The 23908-nt window shown below is 41.4% G+C and overlaps 1 protein-coding gene across 1 annotated transcript in view; it reads left to right on the top strand.

Annotated features, from left to right (window-relative positions):
• Nucleotides 1-16947, top strand: part of IL13RA2 (interleukin 13 receptor subunit alpha 2) — a 31425-nt gene extending 14478 nt beyond the window's left edge. Inside the window, exons 5-10 of the mRNA XM_044306261.1 lie at nt 1685-1802; nt 6825-7009; nt 8295-8440; nt 9383-9527; nt 16298-16403; nt 16763-16947. Coding sequence (XP_044162196.1) covers nt 1685-1802; nt 6825-7009; nt 8295-8440; nt 9383-9527; nt 16298-16403; nt 16763-16847 — 785 coding nt within the window. The 3' untranslated portion in view covers nt 16848-16947. The remainder of the gene's footprint in view (nt 1-1684; nt 1803-6824; nt 7010-8294; nt 8441-9382; nt 9528-16297; nt 16404-16762) is intronic.
• The last annotated feature ends 6961 nt before the right edge of the window (nt 16948-23908 follow it).

Here is a 23908-nt window from a genome sequence, read left to right as displayed (position 1 = left end):
CAGTGTCTGAGGTTACAAATACAGGTAATATGGTACAAACAGGATTACACAGAGCACAGGTCAGTTACCAGGTAGATGAATGTTCCTTTCCTGTATTCACATGGAGGGCAGTGATTTCAGCTGTTTCCTGGTCTCTCCAAACACATTTGCACGATGTGACCCCCTTTCAGAAAAAGACACGCCCGCTTGCTGGCACAAGCCTTTTAACCTGTAGCCGGCCCCGCCCCTCCCGGCCTCTGGGAGTGGTCCCCCCCTTCCTGCTGATCCTGGCAGCTCAATGACCCACAAAACCCTTTAGGGTTCATAGCTCCAGGACATCACGTCACAGGGGGATGGTTCTGGGACCAACAGATCCGCCTGGGTTCCGTCTACAAGTAAAGTCCAAACATAGTACCGTTATTTGGTTTCTGTGGGGAGATATGTATATCTCCCCTCCTGGACATCCTAGCATCAAGCCACGACAATGTGGATGTTTGGCTTTGCCCCAGGATCGCAAAAAGATAACCGAATTATGCCTGGGATGGACGGACGATTCATAATTCCTTATAAATTGCCGGTTCCATACTGTCTGCTAGTTTGGATTGAACTGGGGAATGGCTTAGACCACCTGAAGACTGAATGGAGGTGTGAAATCCTGCTTGGCCAGGAACTCCTGTGGAGTTCTCTGATCTCTGCTATCTTGGTTGCGCTTTGAAGCAGGGCCCCCCTGTGGAGCTTGATTTCCTCTGCCCTCTCCTGGAGTATATGGCAGGAATGAAATCATACTCCATATTCCTCACACATATTATCTCACAGCTGATCAGCCGGTAAACAAACAAAAGCTCATTTGTCAGCTGATGGGCTTCTTTCATCAACAGACTTGTCAAACACAATCTTAATTGCACACTTCCATCAGAAAGTGGTATTTTTTTTACTCAATATTCACACAAAACGAATTTTTAAATGTTTGCAATTTTTTCATTTTAGCAATACTGTATAATTAAATCTAAAATATCCTCCTGTAGAAGTCAGTGCAAAGAGATACAACTCATTTATAGATAGATAAACCATGATTTAGTTTACTGTTGCTGCGAAGGGAAGATGTTAGCTGGTAGAGTAGTAGATTGTAGAATTATGATAAAACAGTATGGCAGCTCTGTTGGCCTCCCGATTGTCCTAGATAGAGATGCCCACAGAAGAGCATTGCACTTATTATTTCTAAAGTGTCATGACGTAATTGAGTCACTCATTTAATTTCCTCTCTCATCAGAGTGAATGGTCTGACTGAGAAAGTGAAGACAGGCTGTCTGTCAAAGTCCAAGTAAAGGAGGAAGTTAAGAGCCAGGACAGGAGCGACTTCAAAAAATGATATCCAGAAAAACCTGTTTTTATTTAAAAATATATGTTTTTAATTTGGGAGAAAATTTTTGATGGCAGTATCCCTTTAACACTTAGGTGACTTTCTAAAACTCAGCTATGACCAGCGATCATGTGCCATCGAGTCACTGCTGTTGGCATATAATAAATCATAGGATATAATGCTTTATTGCTGAGTTATGTTAATTTTGTTTTTATTACATATTTTTCTGCCAGTTTTTTTTTTTAGCTCTTGCACAACCCCTTTAATGTTACAAAAATACTTTAGTTCAGCACTATACTGACTTAAAATCAACATGCAACTTTATTTTTTCCTTATTGATTGCAGGAGCTGCTGAATCAAAAGTTAAAGATTTTATGTGCATCAATGATAAATTTGAAACCCTGAAATGTGAATGGAAGGCAGGAGTACTTGGCAGCAACAGCAACTACGAGCTACAGTACTGGTGAGCTTATTATATTTACAGTTTGGAATAAAGGGGTATTTCAGTTTCAGCAAATAAAGGTTTTTCTCTGTATAATGAAAAGTTGTAACATTTTCTAATGTACTTTCTGTGTGAAAACTTTGTCAAGGTAGACTTTTTGTATGATTCCCTAAACAGGGATCTAACCATGTTGTCTGCGATGTTCCAAATCCTAAAATTTGGTCTAGGGGGTAAAAGAAAAAGAACACATGACTTGATTTGGTATTTGAGTCTTTCTCTTCTGACCCCAAGCGAAGATTCCTTTTAGTAAGTAAAAATCTGGGTGTCATCCGTACAACTTAAAACTACAAATAATCCAATAGGAGTCTGTAACACAGATCTACTGTATGTATCTTCACAACATACCACCTAGACACAATTAAAATACTTTAGAATTTCATCCACTAAAAGTAAACCAAGATGTTTATACTATTGAGTAACAGAAGTCTTATATCTAGAAAATTGTGATGAATTCATACTGAAAGCAAATGAAAAAAACTGCACAGAAATAATATGCAATACAGCAAGGAATTAGCAATGTGGTGCAATATCAATGCAAGAACAGAAAAGACAGGAGACGAATGAGAAAATGCATGATAGGACTAGGGGGTTTGTCATACTGGCAAATACCTCAGTGGCTTCTACCCTTAAAGGGGTTTTATGTTTTGTATCAACATTCTTTTGTAATTTTGTAATATATTTCTTTTATTTTTATTGCTACTATCTTCTGTTCTGGGCTGTGGTCACATGACCATGTATTTCCTGTGATGTTATGTCCATGGACAGTGATAGGGGAGTGTCTATGTAACTAGCTGGGTAAAAGTAGCTTGAGGTTGTTAGTGGCGATGCTGGAGCTTTGGCAGTGAAAGGAGAAGTACATCATGGATTTTGTTAGATACATCAATAGGAAGTGCTACTTACCGTATGGAAAGGAGTGAGAACTGGTCAGGACTCAGGAGAGTCCATATTGAAACCAAAAAAGCAACTATATGAGCATAACTGTTAAAAATCATAGTAATCCCCCCAAAAAACTCTTCTAGGCTTTATGGGGTTTATCCCAATGCAATAACTTACCATGTATCCACAGAACAGGAGATTCATCTTACCAGTGCTAGTCCTACTACTGGAACCCTCACTTATCACAAGAACTTTGGAGTCCCCTGAGTGAATGAAGCAGCAGTCAGGCATGAACGCTGCATACTTACAAACATTTAAGTTGGTAAAAATTGGGATATTGAAAACTGCTCCTGGGAAATTCCAACTATCACTGAGAAAATAACTTTTCATATAAAACTTAACTTTTACTTCTCGATATTAAAATACCCCACAATGTATAAAATATTTGATAACATATTGTGCCACATAAGAAAAGCAGAGCCTTACTTTGGACGTGATCAAGGATAGTATCATCCAAGTAATTAAAGATGCAACAACTTACAATTTTGAAGACCAAGGGCTTGGATGCTTTGGCAAATGAGAAGTGAGGTCGGGAGTGTGTGTGTGGGGGGGGGGGGGGGAGTCTTTCCCTGATGAATCCCTCAAAACACTACCCCTGCCCCTCGGTGGCTAAGCCCTTGCTGTCACCTACTGTGATGAATGCTTGTCCCGACACATTTCCCCAGTGTCATGCGAGCTGGTTCATTAGGGGACCAAAGATAAATAATCCAATAGGCATCAATAAAACTGGCAGCATGGGAAATTCCAACACTGCCTGGAAACGTCCATTTTGGGTGAGTTTAACATCACCCCCCTCCCATTGTTGGCACAGGTCAGCCCTAATTTGCCAAGACTGTCTTTGAAAACCTGAGAAAGTCCCTGGAAATTTTTGACATTTGGCAACCATGATTCTGCAGGATACATTTTTTTTTAATTTGGACATTGTTCGAAATTTATTTACAGTGTTTACTATGGGGGATAAGTGATGCATTCTTTTTATAGTACGGGTTATTAAAGTGGTTGTTCAGATTTTTTTTATTTTTATTTTTTACATTTGCACCCCATATGTACCGTAACAGTTTACAGTGTCCCCACTGTAAGTGACTACAGCGTTAATGTCACTGTATTTCATGCATTGTATGTTCTAAAGGTTGTAAATGGAGTAGAAGGTTCTTTAGCGGCTGAAGTGTAATGAGTCTAGTGGGAGCCGCCATCAGCAAGGGGAGCAATGCTGAGCCAGGGAATCCTTTACCCTGTGGATTATAAGTATCAAAGTGACAATTTATGTGCCAGTTCTTAAAAGAAGGAGATCTTAGAGAATGTTTAGCAGTTACTAAAGGGGATTGTTAGACAAAAGTTACAATGCAACAGCTCACTGCAAACCAAATAAAGTACAAAATTGCATCTGAATTTCTGTCATTTACGGTGCCAAAATGGCCTCCATTATATCCACGAAAAGCGGTTGCCAGCATGCATGCCGGGCCCACTCGCTAGCTTGGCCTGCTCCCCCTCACTCACTGAAGCCATCTGGCACCAGGAGAGAGATAGTGTGTGGACTCTCATTGCAGTCCTTGGTGACCTAGTTGCACCAGGGGTGGTGTGGAGTGGGCCCGGCATGCATGCTGGTAACCGCTTTTTGTGGATATAATGGAGGCCATTTTGGCACCGTAAATGACAGAAATTCAGGCGGATCCAGCATGCATGTGGAGCCTGCACTTTCTGAATTGTGTGATATCCGCCATGGCACATAACAGGTAAATTTAGTGTTAGGAACCCGTCTAACTAGAGATTGCCTTGACGTGTGGCAGACGGGCTCAAATAATTTTGTACAAAATGATTTGCCAAGCATCTCTAACTTATTAGTGTAGCATTTGCAATTATGATGCAATTTTGTACTCTATTTGGTTTGCAGTGAGCTGTTGCATTGTAACTTTTGTCTAACAGTCTTGTTCTCAGCCATAGCAACGTGCCCCTGCGCTTTGGGATGTGCTGACTGACCCCCCTTTTTTTCACTAAAGAGGATTGTAGACATTTGTCAGAGAAAGGAAATGCACTTACATAGAGGCTACAGACATGTCTGCATGTGGTAGAGCGATAAGCTTCAGGCTACTCACTATAACAAAAGAGACAGAAAGGATATACTGCTCAGAGACTGTATTCCACTGAGGATACTGGGGTATCTAAATACCCAGAGATAGAGACAGGGGACTCCTTAGGCCGGGAAAGATAAGATTGTGAAGACTGTAAGAAAGGGATGTAGCTTCACCTTCCATACACAGCCTAGGGAATTGCATATGCTCATTGTCAAGACTGCATTGGATGTGTACAATGCTTGTGCAAACCACCTACAAAATAACCTCAATAAAGTAGAGTGGATTTGTTGTATTAACACCCTTGCACCACATTACCCTCTGTGCTACTAGTTCTGTCCTCTCCACCCTCCCTACTGGGTTGCTGCAGATTTAATAGGGGTTGATAGTGCTGACAGGTCCACATTAAAGAGGGGTCATATATATGCTGCACATAATAGTAAAGTCATCTCACCCTGCTGATTTTACCATTAAAAGTGCTTTAGTATGTCAACAAATGTAAAAAAATAAAATAAAAAAGTACACATAATTGGTACTACTGCAGCATATTGTTTTAAATCTGCACCCCAGTCAGCTGTACCTGCTGCCCTCCACTCCATTTTGGCTCCCTTTGCTGATCTTCCGGATGGACTGGTTCACATGTGCAGCACAACCAATGTCCCCAAGCGTCACTTCACTACTGGTTCTTATGCTGCTTGGCCACACAGCTGTCGTTGGGTCTCCATCAGTGTGGAAGTTGACATACGGTTACCGATGACCAGTGAGAAGAACCAGGGAGTTGAAACAAAGCAGTGGAGAGCAGGTGAGCTGGCTGGTGTGCAAGTTTAAAAAAAAAGCTAGACAATCCTTTTAAGGATAAAGTAGTACCACTTATGTGCATTTTTGACTTTTACATTTTTTTGACTTATAAAAGCATTTTTTATTCAACCACTTCCCTATCAGCATACGACTTTATATGTTGACAGTAGAGTCTTTAAAGATGGCACCTGCTCCGCTCTGTTTCACCCAGCAGACATCCGGGGCTAATGTCCGCAAACAGTGATAATGTCGATTGCAGACATTTAACCTCTCAGATGGCAGAATTGTGTTTTTTTTACAATTCCACCCCATTTGGAATTTTTTCCAGCTTCCCACTACATTGTATGTAATATTAAATGGTGCCATTAGAAAGTACAATTGGTCCTGCAAAAAAACAAACAATCATACAGCTATGTAAACAGAAAAATAAAGAGTGGGAGGCAAGGATAACTGCATAACGGAAACGGGACAGATCCGTTATGCAGGCCATAGACTTCTATTAAGACAGAATGAATAACGGACTTCTATTATGACGGGATCCATAACGCAATTCTGCTTTTACCACCAAACAAAGCACAAACGAATTTCAAAATATGAAATTCGCTTATCTCTAAATATGACACATGCAATCAAAAACAACCTATCACCTCTCCTGACATGTCTGTTTTTAGTAACTACTACCATGTAATAACAATTCGGATATATCTATTCTTATAATTCTAATATCTTTTCATCCTTAATTAGTCCTGAAGTTATGAATGAATTGCCAGCAGTTTTCAATTAAGTTCCAGATGGGTGTTACTAATTGGGGTGTGTGTTCCTGAACAGTCTGACACAATCCAATCGGTGCTGGTACTGTCAGAAGGCCGCCGTGTTCCTGTGAGAGCTATGGCCTTCCAGCGGCTTACCCAGTCACATGGCCTAGGCGCAGCTTAGTCCCTTTGAAGTGAATGGGGCTGAGCTGCGATACTAAGCACAGACTCCATACAATGATGGCCCTGTACTTGGTAAGCTGTGAGGAAGCAGCACTGGTCTCGGAGCCTGCTGATCAGATACTGATGACCTATCCTGAGGATGGAAAATGATGAGAATGAGAGACTGACTCATTGGTGCTTTACTAATAAACACTTGACTCTTACAGAATTTAGAAAGTTCTTGGTGTTCTTTTCTTTTTTTAAAGGCAAGATGGAATGTCTCAGAAGAAGACCTGTGCAAACTATACAACACTGAATGAAATAAACACGGGGTGTGGTTTTGGAAAAGAAGAATTTCAGCTTTTCTCAGACCTGTTTATCCGTGTCACCGGAATGCAAGGCATGGACCCAATAAGACCATCTTACTTTATTTTTCAGCTGCAGAATATAGGTAAGAGAGAAGCAAACAACAGGGACATGTTTACACCAAAACTCATTATTATTAAAAAAATTTTTGGGGGGGGGGGGGGGGGGGCAGGTGTATAAAATTGTATAGAACTACAATAAAAAGGTATAAAAGGCAGTACCCCAGACCTGCGGGTATTTGCAACATACATCGTTATGTATTGTGTATTGTTATATATTTTATTGTTTTGGCTGTGTATTCCAGCAGAGGAGTAGTGGTAGTGAATGATTGGCAGGAGCAGGGCTAACCACCTTGTTCCTCACCTCTTGGTAGAAGTAGGCTGGTCATGCTTCCTGCAAGGAGGGGAGTTCCAGTTTTGACAGGGAAGAGAGAGGAAGGCTATGTGAGAGCTCCTACTCCTAGGAACCATAAGCAATTCTACTGTGAGATCAAGGCTCCAGTAAGATCAGAAATCCTCAGTGTGACTTGACAGCAAAAAACATCTTAACAGAGCCCACTGTAAGGTGAGGGACTATGGCTCAGACACCCATCACCTAAACCAACTCTAAGCCAGATGAATATCAAGCCAGACAATCTGTACTTTGTAATTAATATTGCTGGATGTGCCAAAAGTAATATTTTGTACTAAGTAAAGAGAGACTCTAAAAGAGGCTTTATTTCCCTGCTGGAGAGGATCTAGAGGAAGCGACGGCCACATTGTGTTACCACATTCACCACTTCTTGCAATATTTACTGCATGCCTGCACAGTAGACGTTATTCAATTATCTTGGATCTGTGCCACATGTTCTGAAGCTTTGCCCCTCCAGCTCAGATAGTTAGAGCCTAGCAGAAGAGCAGGAACCAAACGGCCTGCCTCTACAGAGGATCCATCCTTTCTACAGGAGGAGCTAAAGTACTTCATATTGCAAACAAATATAAATGGAGCCCACTTACACTTCAGTTAATAATGTCCACTGAGAGTACTTCATAAAAGTTCCCAGGGGAGCAACAGAACTAACAGTACGAAAGTAATGGATGTGGACAGCTTGGAACAGTAGGTGCAGAGCCGAGATACAGTTCCAGCTTCACCAGACCTTATGATCTTCTGCGTCATAGTCATCATAGCAGAGCACTATACTGCCGGATGAGACAGGGGATTAATGTGGTTTTACTGGCTGATCTGTGGTTTTACTGGCTGATTGGTGTAACTGGCATTTCTGTTAATACATATATTAAGCGACATGTCAGTAGAAAATTTCAGTTAATATGCCTTTGTTTGCTCAGTAAATCTGTGAAATTCTACAAATCCCAAATGTGATGTTTTTATAGGTAAACCTGATATTCCAGAAAATTTGACAATGACTATGGCCTCATCTGATGACTTTGCCTTAGACTGGAAGGAACCCAAGGGTAAAATTCCTGCACATTGTTTGCAGTATGAGATTCAGTCTAAAAACCAAATGAACATGTGGCAGGTTTGTATTATATATAATGCGTAATAATTGGCCCCAGTACATAATCTATACCAGCCCCGCCCTACTATCACTAAGGCTACTTTCCCACTGGCGTTTTGGTTTCCGTTTGTGAGATCCGTTCAGGGCTCTCACAAGCGGTCCAAAACGGATCAGTTTTGCCCTAATGCATTCTGAATGGAAAAGGATCCGCTCAGAATGCATCAGTTTGCCTCTGTTCCATCTCCATTCCGCTCTGGAGGCTGCCTGCAGCGTTTTGCTGTCCGCCTGATGAAGCGCAGCTAAACTGATCCGTCCTGGCACACATTGTAAGTCAATGGGGAAGGATCCGTTTTCTCTGACACAATAGAAAAAAGATCCGTCCCCCATTGACTTTCAATGGTGTTCAAGACGGATCTGTTTTGGCTATGTTACAGATAATACCAACGGATCCGTTTTGAACAGATGCATGCGGTTGTATTATCTGAGCTGAAGCGTTTTTGCAGATCCATGACCGATCCGCACCAAATGCAAGTGTGAAAGTAGCCTAAGCCATTAACAATAGTAGAACCCCCTTATAGGTTGGAGAAGACATTCCGTTACCCAGGCATAAGCATCCAGATTGTACAGCAACCTTGCACCATTACAGTCGCTTCCCTGAATACATATACAGTATACATTTTGATAATCCTCAGGTACAAATACCCTTTCTTAGCCTGAGAATGGTGATATCAGTCCCATGAATCTCCCTCACATGTTGAATGAATCTTGCGGCTCCTTTGTTCTATAGAATGTAAATGCTCTTGTATTTGTTTGAACAAGGCTCAAATGGTTTTCCCAATATAGAAAAAAAAATACAAATGCAAAAAATTTACCTACTCCGCTAGCCTAAGGAAAGTTAAATTGGATTATTATACTTTTTATCCCTAAATGTTAATGATAACATTGTAATCTTTACCTTTCTAGACTGTTGCCAAGCAGAGAGAAAAGAGATATAGTTTTACGAAATCTGAGACACCTGAACCTTGCCTACGTGTCCGAGCAAAAACAAACATGTATTGTGCTAATGACGGATACTGGAGTGACTGGAGCCCAGAGACATGTTGGGAAGGTAATACATGAACTTTGAATTAAGGAGCCATACAATTGTTTGCATGATATTTGTCAATGTCACCACTATGCTGTTAGAGTAGAGCCTCAGGCTGATAGTTCTGGACCACCTAACCATCTACCTAAAAATAAATTATACTCAAAAGTAATCATCATGCATTTAGTTTTACTGGGAATCCAATGTCCCCAAAAATACAATTAATAGGCAATGTTTTAGGCTCACAAGCCCTTTGTCTGGGGTGCAAAAGTGAAATGGGAACAGCTTTGCCAGCATACTGTTTCCTATTTTGTATAGACTTGTTCCTGGAACTGTCAGCAAGCTGCCTTTGAGAAATGTTTAATTTCTTTAAAGTATATCTCTTTACTACTTTGGACACTTATTAACAACAAAATTTTTTATTTTTTTATTTTTTTTATTATAATATTATAAAATCCTACAGTCCGTGAAATTTGTAATTTGCAACATGATTAAGAACAATTTCATACAAGTATCCATGCTTATGGAGACATCAAGAATACAAATGGAGATCTCCCTTGCTGGGGGAAATGCGGGATACGTCCGTCATCCACAGCCTAATACGGCAAAACAAACACACAAAACATCCCACTTGACATGTTGTTGTCTATACAGGGGGAAAAAAAAAGGGTAAGGGGCCCGCAGCCCGGGCGGCCCCCGGGGAGCGAGCATGTGCCCCGCGCTCTCTCCCCCGATCATGGGCAAGAAATTGACAGGATTGACAGCCATATCACCATTCATCCGATACTCACATTAACCGTACGTAGCGGGCCTACTGCAATCTTTGATCGCAAGCATTTCATGAAACAAGTTTGGGGGTCCAGCAGTCTTCTTTCGCAATGGAAAAGAAAACTCTTACATATTTTGCTGCCTCATCCCCATATAGTTAGTTTAGGAGTTTAATGCCCGCCTTAACCGTACCACACATATATCCACCTTAGTGTCTCACATATAAAGGGACTCAACTTGAGTATCACTCGGTGATCACCGGCAGTTAGGGAAGATGTAAACATGAGCACTACCTAAAACCGGCTCTGTCCCGCTGAGAAAACACCTCTTGGTGCCCATACAACGTGTGTCATATCCCTGCCTGAAGTCGAGCCGCATGTCTGACAGAGAGAGCCGCGTCCCAGGGCACACCCAGTCGCCGGGCTGCCCAATATCCCGGGCTCCGGGTCCCCACCCATAACCGGCACGGTAGTGTGGTTCGATTAAAAATCATAGTTTAATGCCGGAAGGTACCGCCATCCCCCAGCATTCCTAGAGATACTCCAGTACCCAAATGCAGCTTCACCTCCTTAACTATTTATGATTCATATAGAAGGGGCCGGACTAATAGGATCCTCCCCAGCCCACCCCACCAAACCCCCCCCCCCACCTTGCAGGGGGAAAAAAAAAAAAAAAAAAAAAAAAAAAAAAATTATTTAGGCTTGTCCCACTCTGCCCACAATTTGCCCCACTTTAGATAGGATCCTCTTTGTTTATACAAAATCCTCTCGTAACTTTTCACTTTCTCGACCAAGCTTAACCAGTGGTTGCAGTCTGGAGCAGAAGAGCAAAACCATAATCTGGAAATGAGAAGCCTGGCCAAAAACATTACCTTGATCAATAGTTGGCGTTTTATAGGCTGGTAATTAACCTCTGATAAATCTCCCAGGACCCATATCCTGGGGGACAAAGGGACATCAATATTGAGTTTACGAGCCAAATTAATTTGGACCGATCTCCAATAGCTGCTCACCATTGGGCAATCCCAAAACAAATGTAAATGATCTGCCTCGGAATTGCCACAGCGTGGGCAGTCAGAGGAGGCTCTAAGTCCTCTCCTATATAACCACCTAGGTGTCACATATATTTTGTGCAAAATATTAAATTGTACAACAGTGTGATTAAAGTTGTGTGAAACGGATTTTAAACTTTCCCCTATATTCTCCCAATCTGGGGGACCCATATCTAAAAGTACAGAAGACCAGGATCTTTGTCCTGGAGAAAGAACACCCAAAAAAAATTCTTTCATTAAGTGTCTATAACAATGTGATATTTTAATTCTCGTGACAGTTTTTTTACAGAATAAATCATGTAAGAATTGCGGGGTATCTATAGAAAAAAGGTGACTATTCAAAGTAGTAGAAAGTGCTGACCTCAATTGAAAGTATGCATACCAAGCCACCTCGCCCAGGTTTGATCTTTGCCTTAGCTCCGTCAGAGACAGGATTTGTCCGCCGCTGACCACCTGATATAAGTACTGAACATTCTTAGTCCTCCAATACTGGCAACAACGCAAGTCCCCTAACTCCAAGAGCTTTGAGTTATGCCACAGTGGAGTACAAATAAGTGATGCCTTGACTCCACACCAGCTCCTTATAACTAACCACGTCTTTATAGCCATTCTGCAAAAAAGTGTATACCCAGTCTGTGGGTTTGCTAAATAATCGGACTCCAATACAGTAAAAAAATCCGAAAAACCTGAGTCTTTCACCACTCTGTTGTAGAAATGGCTACTTTCCCAATCATTAAAAAAACAAAGTTGAGAGGCCACAAAATAGCCCTTAAAATAAGGGAGGTTAAGACCTCCCTGATTATAGGGCATAGAAAAATAGAGTGCCTTCAGTCTCACGCGCTTCCTCCCCCATAATAGATCATTAATCATCCGCTCTATCAATCTAAAATACTTGTCCGTGATCCATACAGGCGAGTTGCGCAGGACATAAAGAACCTGGGGCAGCACTACCATTTTTATTAGAGAGATTCTATCCGCTCTTGCGGGCAGGATTTTTTGCCATATCTTAATTTTTAGCCTCAGCTTTTTCAAAAGGGGAATCAAATTGAGTTGTAAGAATTCCTGAGGTTCGGCAGAGACTGAAATCCCCAGGTATTTTATTGAATCGGAAATTGTTAGCTGGTTGTCCCAGTCGCCTCGCAGCTCATCTATAGGGAGGAGAACAGTCTTCTCCCAATTAATCTGCAGACCAGACGGAGCAGAAAAAGAACCTACCAAATCCATTATTCGAGGGAGAGTGGTTTCTGTTTGATGGACAAAAACCAAGATGTCATCTGCGTAGAGGGATACACGATCATGCTTTCCCATTATACCAAAGCCGGACACCTGCAAGTCTTGCCTAATGCTAACTGCTAAGGGTTCAATATAAATGTTAAACAAGAGGGGGGAAAGAGGACATCCTTGACGGGTACCTCTTCCTAGGGAAAAACTCTCAGAGATCGTATCATTGATCCTAATCCTGGCAACTGGAGAGCCATATAATAACTGCACCATTGACATAAATCTCGGACCAAATCCCATTTTTTTCATCACCTCCCAGAGAAAAATCCACTCCACCCTGTCGAAGGCTTTAGTAGCATCCAGCGACAGGATGGAGCGGGAACCACACCCCGGTGATTGAATATTCATAAATAACCTATGCAAATTATGATGGGTGCCTCTCTTTGGCATAAAGCCGTTTTGATCTGGGTGGATAATAGTGGACATAACCCGCGAAAGCCTCCTAGCCAAAACTTTTGATAGTAGCTTAGCGTCAGTATTTAGTAAAGAAATTGGTCTATAGGAACTCATTTCTATAGGGTCTTTATCCTTTTTGGGAATTAGAACAATAAGAGCTTCCATCATAGAGCAGGGTAAACCCCCTCCCTGTATTGCTTGGGAAAAAACCTCTAGTAGCTGAGGGAGAATCACATCGCTGTATTTGCGGTAAACCTCGTATGGAAGGCCATCAATCCCTGGCGACGAGTTCCCCGAGATAGACCCCAAGGCCTCCTGGAGCTCCGAAAGAGACAACTCCTCTTCCAGATACTCTATTTGGGCTTCACTTAAAGTAGGAAGTGGAATCTTCTTCAAGAACTGCGTCGCCAGATCAGATGACAAGCCAGGAGAGGAGCTATATATATGAGAGAAATATTTTAAAAAGGCATCTCTAATTCCTTCTGGGTCTGTTATAATTTCCCCCGCTGTGTTACGAATCGAGACAATAGATTGATTTTTCTTATCTTGTTGTGTAATTATCCTGGCTAGAAGCTTACCAGGGCGTCCGGACTCCGAAAAATATTTTAAACCCTTAAAGAATACTCTATGGTTTGCTTTCTCTATTATATATTTCTCCAAAGAACAACTGGCCTTCTGCATCTCTTCCCTGTTATACTCGGAAGGTTGACTGGTAAATCGTTCACTTGTGTCTGCAGCAACCTTGACCAGTTCCTCCTCTTTTTTCTTAAATGTTCTCTTTGCTGCAGCAATCTCACTTATAAACACCCCCCTCAGATATGCTTTCAGGGCGTCCCATACTATATTGATGTCAGCAGAGGGGAAGTTCACCTCCCAAAAGGAGGATATCAATAGTTTAATAGGCTGAGGGTTATCCATAATAGTAAGCCAGTATGGATTCAGCTTAAATCCTAGCCCCCTATTATCCTTATTCTCCCCAATGCAGACCTCAACCAGTACGGGCGAGTGGTCCGAGACTGTTCTTACCCCATATCGTATCTTCCTGATATTACACAAGTTGCTCTCATTAGTAAATGCTAAATCAATCCTAGACATTGCTCTACCACCCCCGCTAACACAAGAGTATACTCTCTTTCCTCCGCCAAGATGTTCCCATATATCCACCACTCCAACCTCCGAGCAAAACTGTGGCAACGGTGAATTACATAAATTCCTCCCTCGATCTACGTCTAATGTGAATCTATCTCTGTTCGGGTCCATAACCGCATTGAAGTCCCCCATCAGGACTAGCCGGCATTCTGGCCTCCTTTCAGAAAAAAGCATCAACTGGGTCAGTGGGTACATTGAAAAAGGCGGAGGTATATAGAAAAAGGCAAGAATATAACTATGCCCATGCAGCTTACCATAAAGAAAGATAAATCTGCCCTGATCATCTATGTAAGATTCTATAAGGATAAAGTCCACAGAATTATGAATCAGCACTGAAACGCCCCTAGAGTAGCTGCTAAAAGTGGAATGGTAAGATTGAGAATACCATCCCGTTGTCAAGCGGGACACAGTTTCTTTAGTGAGATGAGTTTCTACTAAACAAATAACTGCTGGAAGGTATCTTTTTAATGCATCCATAATAGCTTGCCTTTTGACCCTTTCCCCAAGCCCTCTAACATTCCAAGTTACAATTCTAGTGGCCATCCTTCAGTACTACGGAAACAGACACGGGACAAACCAAAGAAAAAAACAAAAAAAAACAAACGCCCCTACATGCAAGGTGGGTTCCCTTTCCCCCCTCCCCTTTCTCCCTCATCCCCCCTCTCTATTGATCCGCCCAATCAGCGAACCTCTAACCTCTAGCCAATCTCCCCCCCCCCGCTCCATCCCCCCTCCAACATTTCAATCATAATAATGCACGATTTCAAATATCCCTTTGCTCCATCCAGTCCAGCGCTTGCTGTGGTGTTTCAAAAAAAAGAGAAGTCCCATTATGGATCACAGAATTTTGTTTTAGCCTGAAATGTATTACTTATCCACAGGATAAGTGATAGGTGTTAGATAGCTGGGGGTCCAACCACCAATCAACAGAATCAGGTCCCATGTGCCCTCATTTGAATTGAGCAGCTGTCAAGTTCATGCCCCGCCAGTCTATGGGGCTGACATGGATAGATGAATGCAGCACTGTTATCACCAGCAGTCCCATGGAGTGGAATAATCTAAGTGATATTTCATTTATGAACTTAATTATGGTCAACTATATGGTGGTTTCCCTAATGACAGAGCTTGAGATTCTTGTAGCAACACAGTAACTTTTTAGTATTTTTTCACAGTTGACAGATATATCTTATATAAATCACATATACCGATGTGTGTACTTTCTCAGAGAAAATATATAAATGACTCAGCCAATTCCATCTCCCCAAGGAGTAATTCCACAAATGTTTTCTGGTGAAAAGCTTAAGAGACAATAGAGATAAACATAATTAAGCTGAAAGAGTTGTTTTAATGATCAAACATAACTTATTGGTCTCTTTACAGTAATGGAAATCATTCCAGTTTAGAAGCAATTAATAGGCATTTGACTACAATGTTGTTTAGATGCTTTTCATATTTTTGTTGGCTTGTCATTCGATAAACTTAAATAAGTCTAAACGGTATCAGCTGTACATATGCACTTATGTCAAAATCTGTTGATGGGGCTCGAGCCCTGTGTGGTTCTCCTGATGAGTCTCCAGGGGAAGACTCCATTGATTACACAATGATTACACAATGACGACCTAAGGATAGGCCATTAATACATTTATGTTGATGGATCCTTTGGATTTTGTCAGGATTTGGCAACAATTTAATGTGTGAGGGCCTCCTGATAGAAGATGTCAAGGGAAATATATATGTTAGATTTAAACATGTCCAAGCCACCGTCAAAAGTGTCTAGAAGTGGCTTATATTCTACTTCTCCCCACTGAACACTCGAACAATCTTAATGTGCATGTTTATGGAGCGGATATTATATGTATAACAGTATTCCACCATATGGAAGTGAGCAAAATATGTTCCCACTGGAACCTTCTCCTCAACCTTTCCTAGCAACTAAAAGCTGCATTGGACTGGACCTGTTATTTTTTAGGCCTTTAAAAGAGAGTTACATTCAGAACATGTTTTGCTCAAACTTTTGATAGATTTTTTGATATAAGGACTAATTGAAATGATGACACACCCTCAATAAGTTTAGCTTTTTGGAGCCCAATAATTAATATTACCAATAATTTTTACCAATAATTGATTTTGGTTTTGTTTTTCCTTCCAGAACCCCATTTTGAACTTGACCACAAATGGCTATACTGCATTGTAGCTGTGACTATCATATTGACAGGCTTATGTGCCGCATTTATATATGTACTTAGAAAGAGAAGGTAAGTCTGCAAAACATCAATTTTATTGCTATTCGTTTTGATTCTATTAGTGCAGTCAACTGGGTGGTATTGTAGATAAATGGGTCAGTTTTATGAATTCTGTAGATGGCATAAAATTGGACAGGCTCAGGCTAGATGATGATGCAAGGCTAGACACTTTTTTTTGGAACTTTATCCCAACGATTGGTTGGTTTATTTTGCAACAAAATTTTATGCCATAATTTTGTTCTACAAATACAAAGTTCACAAATTTTTTTATTTTGCTAGAAGAGTTAAAGGCAATTTTGCTCATTTACTGTACAAACACCACACGTGAATAGAAATGTTTTTTTCTAAAACATATTTTCTTCTCCTGTTAGACAATGGTCAAAGAAGTTACAGAGCAAGGCAAAAGAGCTGGTGTATGAAATCGATCCTGGGCATAACCCTAAATGCAGATTATGAAAAAAAAAAAAACTGTATTGCTGCTATAGGACATGTATAAAGTACACCTGTTCAAGACCATATTAAAGAACCCGGTGATGGCACTTACAAAGAATGTGAATTTACCCTGATCCGAGGGTTTGTCAACATATTTTCATTTCCATGTTCTGAATTTATGATTTCATTCTTTTACATAGTTAATACGGTTGAAAAAAAGACATCCATCCATCAAGTTCAACCAAGGGATATGTGGGGATGCGAATCCCAAAAGGAATTGAGACTCAGATTTCTACACATTTTCATAAGCATTAATGTGTTTACTTTTAAGAATTTGTCTAAACCCTTTGTGAAACTGTCTACTGTTCCTGCTGTGACCACGTCCTGAGGAAGTCTATCCCACAGCTTCACAGTTCTTACAGTAAAGAAGCTTTGACGCTTCTGAAGACTTAACTTTTTCCTCTCCAGTGCCCCCATATCTTTTGAGCGCATTTTACATGGAACGGCTTTTCACTGTATTTTTGTATAGCCAATTTATATATTTGTATAGGTTAATCATGTCCCCCCTTAGACGTCTCTTCTTAAGACTAAATAAATTAATTTTTTTTAATCTTTTTTCATAACCAAAACCTTCCATGCCCCTTACCAGTTTAGTCGCTCTCCTCTGTACTTTTTCCAGCTGCAGTGCATCCTTTGTATAGACTGGTGCCCAAAACTGAACTGCATATTCCAGATGAGGCCGCTTTGTAAAATGGAAATATTACATCCCTACCCCGCGAGTCCCTGCCTCATTTAATGCATGACAATATCCTGGTGGCCTTAGAAGCAGCTGATTGACATTGTATGCTGTAATTTAATCTACCATCCACAAAGACACCCAAATCCTTCTCTATAAGTGACTCTCCCAGTGCTACATCACCTAGGACATATGAAGCACAGAGATTATTACCACCAAGATGCATAACTTTACATTTGTCCACATTGAACCTCATTTGCCAAGTTGATGCCCAATCACTCAGAGTGTTCAAGTCAGCTTGTAGTGTGTGGACATCTTCCATAGACTGTACAGTTCTACACAGCTTAGTGTCATCGGCAAAAATAGATATGATGCTATTAATCCCATCCTCAATATATTAATAAATAAATTAAATAGTAAAGGGCCCAGCACTGAACCTTGGGGTACACCACTTATAACCTGGGACCATTCTGAATAGGAATCATTGACCACAACTCTCTGGACATGGTCTTTCAGCCAGTTTTCAATCCAACTACAAACTATACTTTCCAAGCCAATAGACCTTACTTTACCTATTAAGCGTTTATGAGGGACAGTATCAAAAGCCTTTGCAAAATCCACGAAGACTACATCCACAGCCACCCCTCTTTCCAGGCTACTACTCACCTCCTCATAAAAACAAAATCAGGTTAGTCTCACAACTTCTGTCCTTGGTAAACTGGTTATCACTTATAATATTATTTATATAGTCACATACTCCTGTATATAGTCCCTTAAGAGTCCTTCAAACATTTTTCCCACAACAGAAGTTAAACTAACTGGTCTATAATTACCTGCGGAAGATCTTGATCCTTTTTTGAATATGGGCACCACGTTTGCCTTGTGCCAATCACTTGGCACTGTACCAGTACCTAGAGAATCTTTAAAAATTATAAACAAGGGCACAGCAATGACTGAACTGAGCTCTTTAAGCACTCTTTGGTGTAATCCATCTGGACCCGGAGCCTTGTTCACATTTACCCTATTTAACTTCTCTTGGACCATATCTACAGTTAGCCAATTGAGTATATCATTGGATGTACTAACAGCTCCAGCACCACAGATATCAGCTTCTTTCTCATCTTTTGTATATACAGAGCTAAAAAAAACTATTTAGGAACTCTGCCTTTTCCTTATCTTCAGTGACCTCCCGCCCCCCCCTTTTACCATTATTTAGGGGGCCCAACCTGTTCAGACCTAGGTTTTTTAGCATTTAGATAATTAAAAAACTTTTTGGGATTTGTTTTGCTTTCTGTTGCTACCTGCTGTTCGTTTTGTATCTTTGCTAATTTTATCTCCTTTTTTCAGATATTAGTAAGCCCTTTGTAATCTTCAAACGCTACAGCTGACCCCCTGAGATTTGCATTTTTTTAAAATGCCCTCTTTTTGTCTTTTATTGCCCTTTTTACAGTAGCTGTAAGCCATGGGTGGTTTAATTTTAGCCGTTTATACTTGTTACCTGAAGGGATACATTTTTTAGTGCAATTACTCAATGGGGATTTGAAGCTCTCCCATTTATCCCCTCAGTATTATTATGTGACAGTAGCTGCCCCCAGTCTATGCCCTGAAATGCTGCCCTCAACTCAGGGAAATTAGCCTTTTTGAAATTCTGTGTCTTTGCTCTGCTTGACAGAGTTTGCTTTTTATAGTTTAGGGGGAATATAATTATATTGTGGTCACTATTACCTAGTGTTTCTCGAACAGTAACATTATTCTGTGTAGGAAGACGCTGGATCTATCTATGTTCTAGATATTACTACTGAATTGTTTAGTATTAGACCAGGTCCATCAAAGGGCCTCTCTGATCTGGTTCATAAAAGGGTGTCCTGAGATAAGGAACACCCTGCTTAGGCTTAACAATTGGTTCACAACATAAAATTTAATAGGAAGATCGTATATATATGCAATTTATACAATGTGAGTTATCCCTTATTTTGAAATACTTTGTTGCCTATATTTTTAACTAAAAAAATGTTTTAACTCAACCCTTTTAGAGTGAGTAATTGCAGTGATTGATGTGATACAGTAGTACTCACATAATACAGTGTATGTCATATGTCTCTAGGACAGAGATCTGCAACACCCAGCAAGTGTGCCGTAGATACTGTAGCGCACAGGCCATATATTACTGGCACACAACTACTAGGCGTTGCAATGAGCAGTGCTTAACGGTTAATAAAAAAACAAAACAAAAAAACACTGTTTGGATACATCAATCAGAGTGCGCTTTCTAGGCCTGCCACACTTACTTCCCGCTGCCAGCCAGCTATCAGATTCCACTACTTCTTGGGCTGGCTTGCTGCGTACCACTGGCGTTCCTCTGCTGCTCTTTTGCTGCTGGCACAGGTGACAGCACAGAAATGGGACTAATAGTGACACAGGGATAGTGATGGGATGGGAGTAGTAGAGACACTAGTGAAAGTGATGGAATGGAAGTAGTAGTGGCACAGGTGACAGCAGAGGGATGGGAGTAGTAGTGTCATAGGTGACAGTAGGGTGGCGTCCTGGGGCAGGCAGAAGGATGATTGTGAGCTTAGGGAATGGAGGAAGCATTGTGAGCAATTTGAGTGTGGATGTAGGATGGCGAGTCTGCATGTGGTTGCTGGGGGATAGAGGGACAATGTGGAGCAAGCTTCTGCCAACTTTGAGGAGTAGTAGGATTGTGAGCCAGCATGTGACTGCAGACGATGATGGAGAGCAAGCGTTTGACAACTTTGGGTGGTGTTGGAAGATAGCGAGTCTTCATTTGATTGCTGGGGGATGGGGAGCAAGCTTTAGACGACTTTGGGGGGGGGGGGGGGTGATGGAAGATAGCAAGCCTGCATATGATTGCTGAGAGGGGATGAGGGGACAATGAGAAGCAAGCGTCTGATTACCTTGAGGGTGTTGGATGATTGGTAGCCTGCATGTGACTGCTGGAGGGACCTGAAAGTCTCCTTTTATGACCCACACTGGATCCTCTTTGCAAAAATAGTCAGAGACAAGGGTCACACTGAATGGTAAGTTAAACTGATTATTTGGTGTACAGTGCCTTGCAAAAGTATTCACCCCCTTGACTTTTTTTTCGTATTTTGTTACATTAGAACCGTATGTTTTGTTTAATCTGAATTTTATGTGATGGATCAGAGCACAATAGTCTAAATTGATGAAGTGAAGTGAGAATATATATAAATAAAACTATTGTTTAGAAATAGAAAACAGAAAATTGGCATGTGCGTATTGTAATATGGGGGAAGATCGCTCCAACAAACCAGGTGCATGAGCCAGCCCAGAGTTAAAGAAAACAGGTGTTTATTTTCCAAAACGAAAATAGGTACAGCTTCCAGCAGCCAAGGTCCAAACAAACCCAACTTAAAGTCTCCTTAGTTCAGTACAACATAATCAATAGAACAGTCCATTCAAAAATGAAGGTATTTTTACTCTGGGTTCTTTTTAGTCCGTGGTAGATTCCAGTCGGCTTTCCTGCCAAACTTTCCACATGTCCTCAGTTTCCAGCTCTGTTCACAGCCAGCCACAGCAGTGTGTCCACCACACCACACACTCCACACCACACCCTCACTCACTTCCTTCCTTTTCCTCTTATCAGGAGAGTGAATTAACCCTGTGGGTACCTGATCCTAGGTAGTGCTTTCTTAAAGGCACCACAACCCAAATAATGGTGATACATAACTGTCACGGAGGACCCAACCTTGGCGTCCTCTACAGTATGTATTCACCCCCTTTCTTAGGAAGCCCATAAAAAGCTCTGGTGCAACCAATCACCTTCAGAAGTCACATAATTAGTGAAATGATGTCCACCTGTGTGCAATCTAAGTGTCACATGATCTGTCATTACATATACACACCTTTTTTTAAATGGATCCGTCTCTCCGGCGTCATCTGGAAAACGGATCCGGTATTTGTTTTATTTATATTTTTTGCATTTTTAAAGGTCTGCGCATGTGCAGACCAGAACACTGGATCCGTTTTGCCGGATTAATGCATTTCAATGGAAAATAATGCCGGCATGTGTTCTGCAATTTTGGATGGAGAAAATACCACAGCATGCTGCAGTATTTTCTGAGGCCAAATACCGTAAGAGTGACTGAACTGAAGACATCCTGATGCATCCTGAACGATTGTTCTCCATTCAGAATGCATTAGGATAAAACTGATCCTTTTATCCCCCCGGTATTGAGCCCCTAGGACGGAACTCAATACCAGACAACATTAATGCAAGTGTAAAAGTACCCTTACTCTTTTTAGGCTAAAAATCATCTTTTCAATTGGTCTCTATTAATACTTTTTAGCAGTTTTTGTGATGCATGCAGACAAAAGTCAGTCTATTTGCAGAATTGCAGACTATCCCTCCTGAGTACCATCAGCTGATGGCTCAGGTGAAGCCTGATCTCTTGACCTCAAACACTAATTATAGCTAAAGTCTTATTAAACTGATAGGACTGCCAGGGCTTTCTGAAACTGATTATCGTCAGGGGTTCCAGTGTGTTGGACTCCCACCGATCATATTATGACGACCTACCCAGAGGGTAGGTCATCAGTTACAAAGGGTCAGATAACCCTTTCTCTTTAAATGAGTGTTTATGAAGTCAGGAGATCAGAGATAAGGCTTCAAATGGGCTGTCAGCTGACAGAACTCAGGAGGGATAGTCTGCAGTTAGATTGATTTTGTTATTTTAGCACTGCAGACATTTTTAACAAAGCCCAAATATAAAAATTATTAGCCCAAAATGCGTAAAATGCAATCATAAAAAATGTGTCCGAGGGGTGTCCATAGCCTTTAAGTAATTTAAGATTGAGTCGTTTCCTTATGGTGTATATTTCGAACATGTTCCATGATGCAGACCTGCTAACACCTAAGGAAGAGGCATCACAAACACTGCCATGAAGACCAAGGAACTCTCCAAACAAGTAAGGGACAATATTGTTGAGAAGTACAAGTCAGGGTTAGGTAATAAAAAAATATCCAAATCTTTGATAATCCCAGGAGCACCATCAAATCTATCATAACCAAATGGGAAGAACATGGCACAACAGCAAACCTGCCAAGAGACGGCCGTCCACCAAAACTCATGGACCGGGCAAGGAGGGCATTAATCAAAGAGGCAGCACAGAGACCTAAGGTAACCCTGGAGAAGCTGCAGAGTTCCACAGCAGAGACTGGAGTATCTGTACATAGGATAACAATAAGCCGTACGCTCCATAGAGTTGGGCTTTATGGCAGAGTGGCTAGAAGAAAGCCATTACTTTCAGCAAAAAACAAAAAGGCAACTTGTGAGTTTGCAAAAAGGCCTGTGGGGGACTTCCTAAAATGTATGGAGGAAGGTGCTCTGGTCTGATGAGACTAAAATTGAACTTTTTCGGCCAAAGAAAACTCTATGTCTGGCGCAGACCCAACACATCACATCACCCAAGGAACACCATCCCCACAGTGAAACATGGTGGTGGCAGCATCATGCTGTGGGGATGTTTTTCAGCAGCCGGGACTGGGATACTGGTCAGAGTTGAGGGAAAGATGGATGGTGCTAAATACAGGGATATTCTTGAGCAAAACCTGTACCACTCTGTGCGTGATTTGAGGCTAAGACAGAGGTTCACCTTCCAGCAGGACAATGACCCCAAACACATGGCTAAAGCAACACTTGACTGGTTTAAGTGGAAACATGTAAATGTGTTGGAATGGCCTAGTCAAAGCCTAGATCTCAATCCAATAGAAAATCTGTGGTCAGACTTAGAGTGCTGTTCAAAAGCACAAACCATCCAACTTGAAGGAGCTGGAACAGTTTTGCAAGAAGGAATGGGCAAAAATCCCAGTGGTAAGATGTGGCAAGCTCATATGCAGCATACGGGTAGGCTACCCGACACTGCTAGATTTGAGTGTGTAGTTCCCTTTAAGCCAGTCAGGCCGGTTACCGGCAATCCTTATCACAGCCAGCAGAGGGAGCCCCCAGTTCAGTATAAATAGGCTAGGGCCTAGCTCAGGAAGTGAGAAGTTTCCAGACTCAGTGCAGAGAGGATTCCCTCCTGAGTCCATGCATAGAAGTCAGAAGGGCATAGCTAATCAGCCTGAAGACACAGAATACCACAGAAGCCGATCAGATAAAGCAAGAGGTACTCAAGATAACAGAGGAGGTACTAGATAAGGACAGCTTCAAGGGTACGCCAGATAAAGGGCATTAGACCTTGGAGAGAAAGTCACATGTAGCAGGACCAGTCAGGAATAGTGAGCAAGCCGCCTGTACTGCATCTCCTGTAATCAACACTCTGTATAATGCCTTGCTAAGACCGGCCATTCTGTACTTTCAAGAACCAG

The sequence above is a fragment of the Bufo gargarizans genome, chromosome 9 (assembly GCF_014858855.1).
Source record: "Bufo gargarizans isolate SCDJY-AF-19 chromosome 9, ASM1485885v1, whole genome shotgun sequence".
Taxonomy (NCBI): Eukaryota; Metazoa; Chordata; class Amphibia; order Anura; family Bufonidae; genus Bufo; species Bufo gargarizans.
The sequence above is the reverse complement of the archived record's forward strand: the minus strand, read 5'-3'. Positions and strand labels throughout refer to the sequence as shown.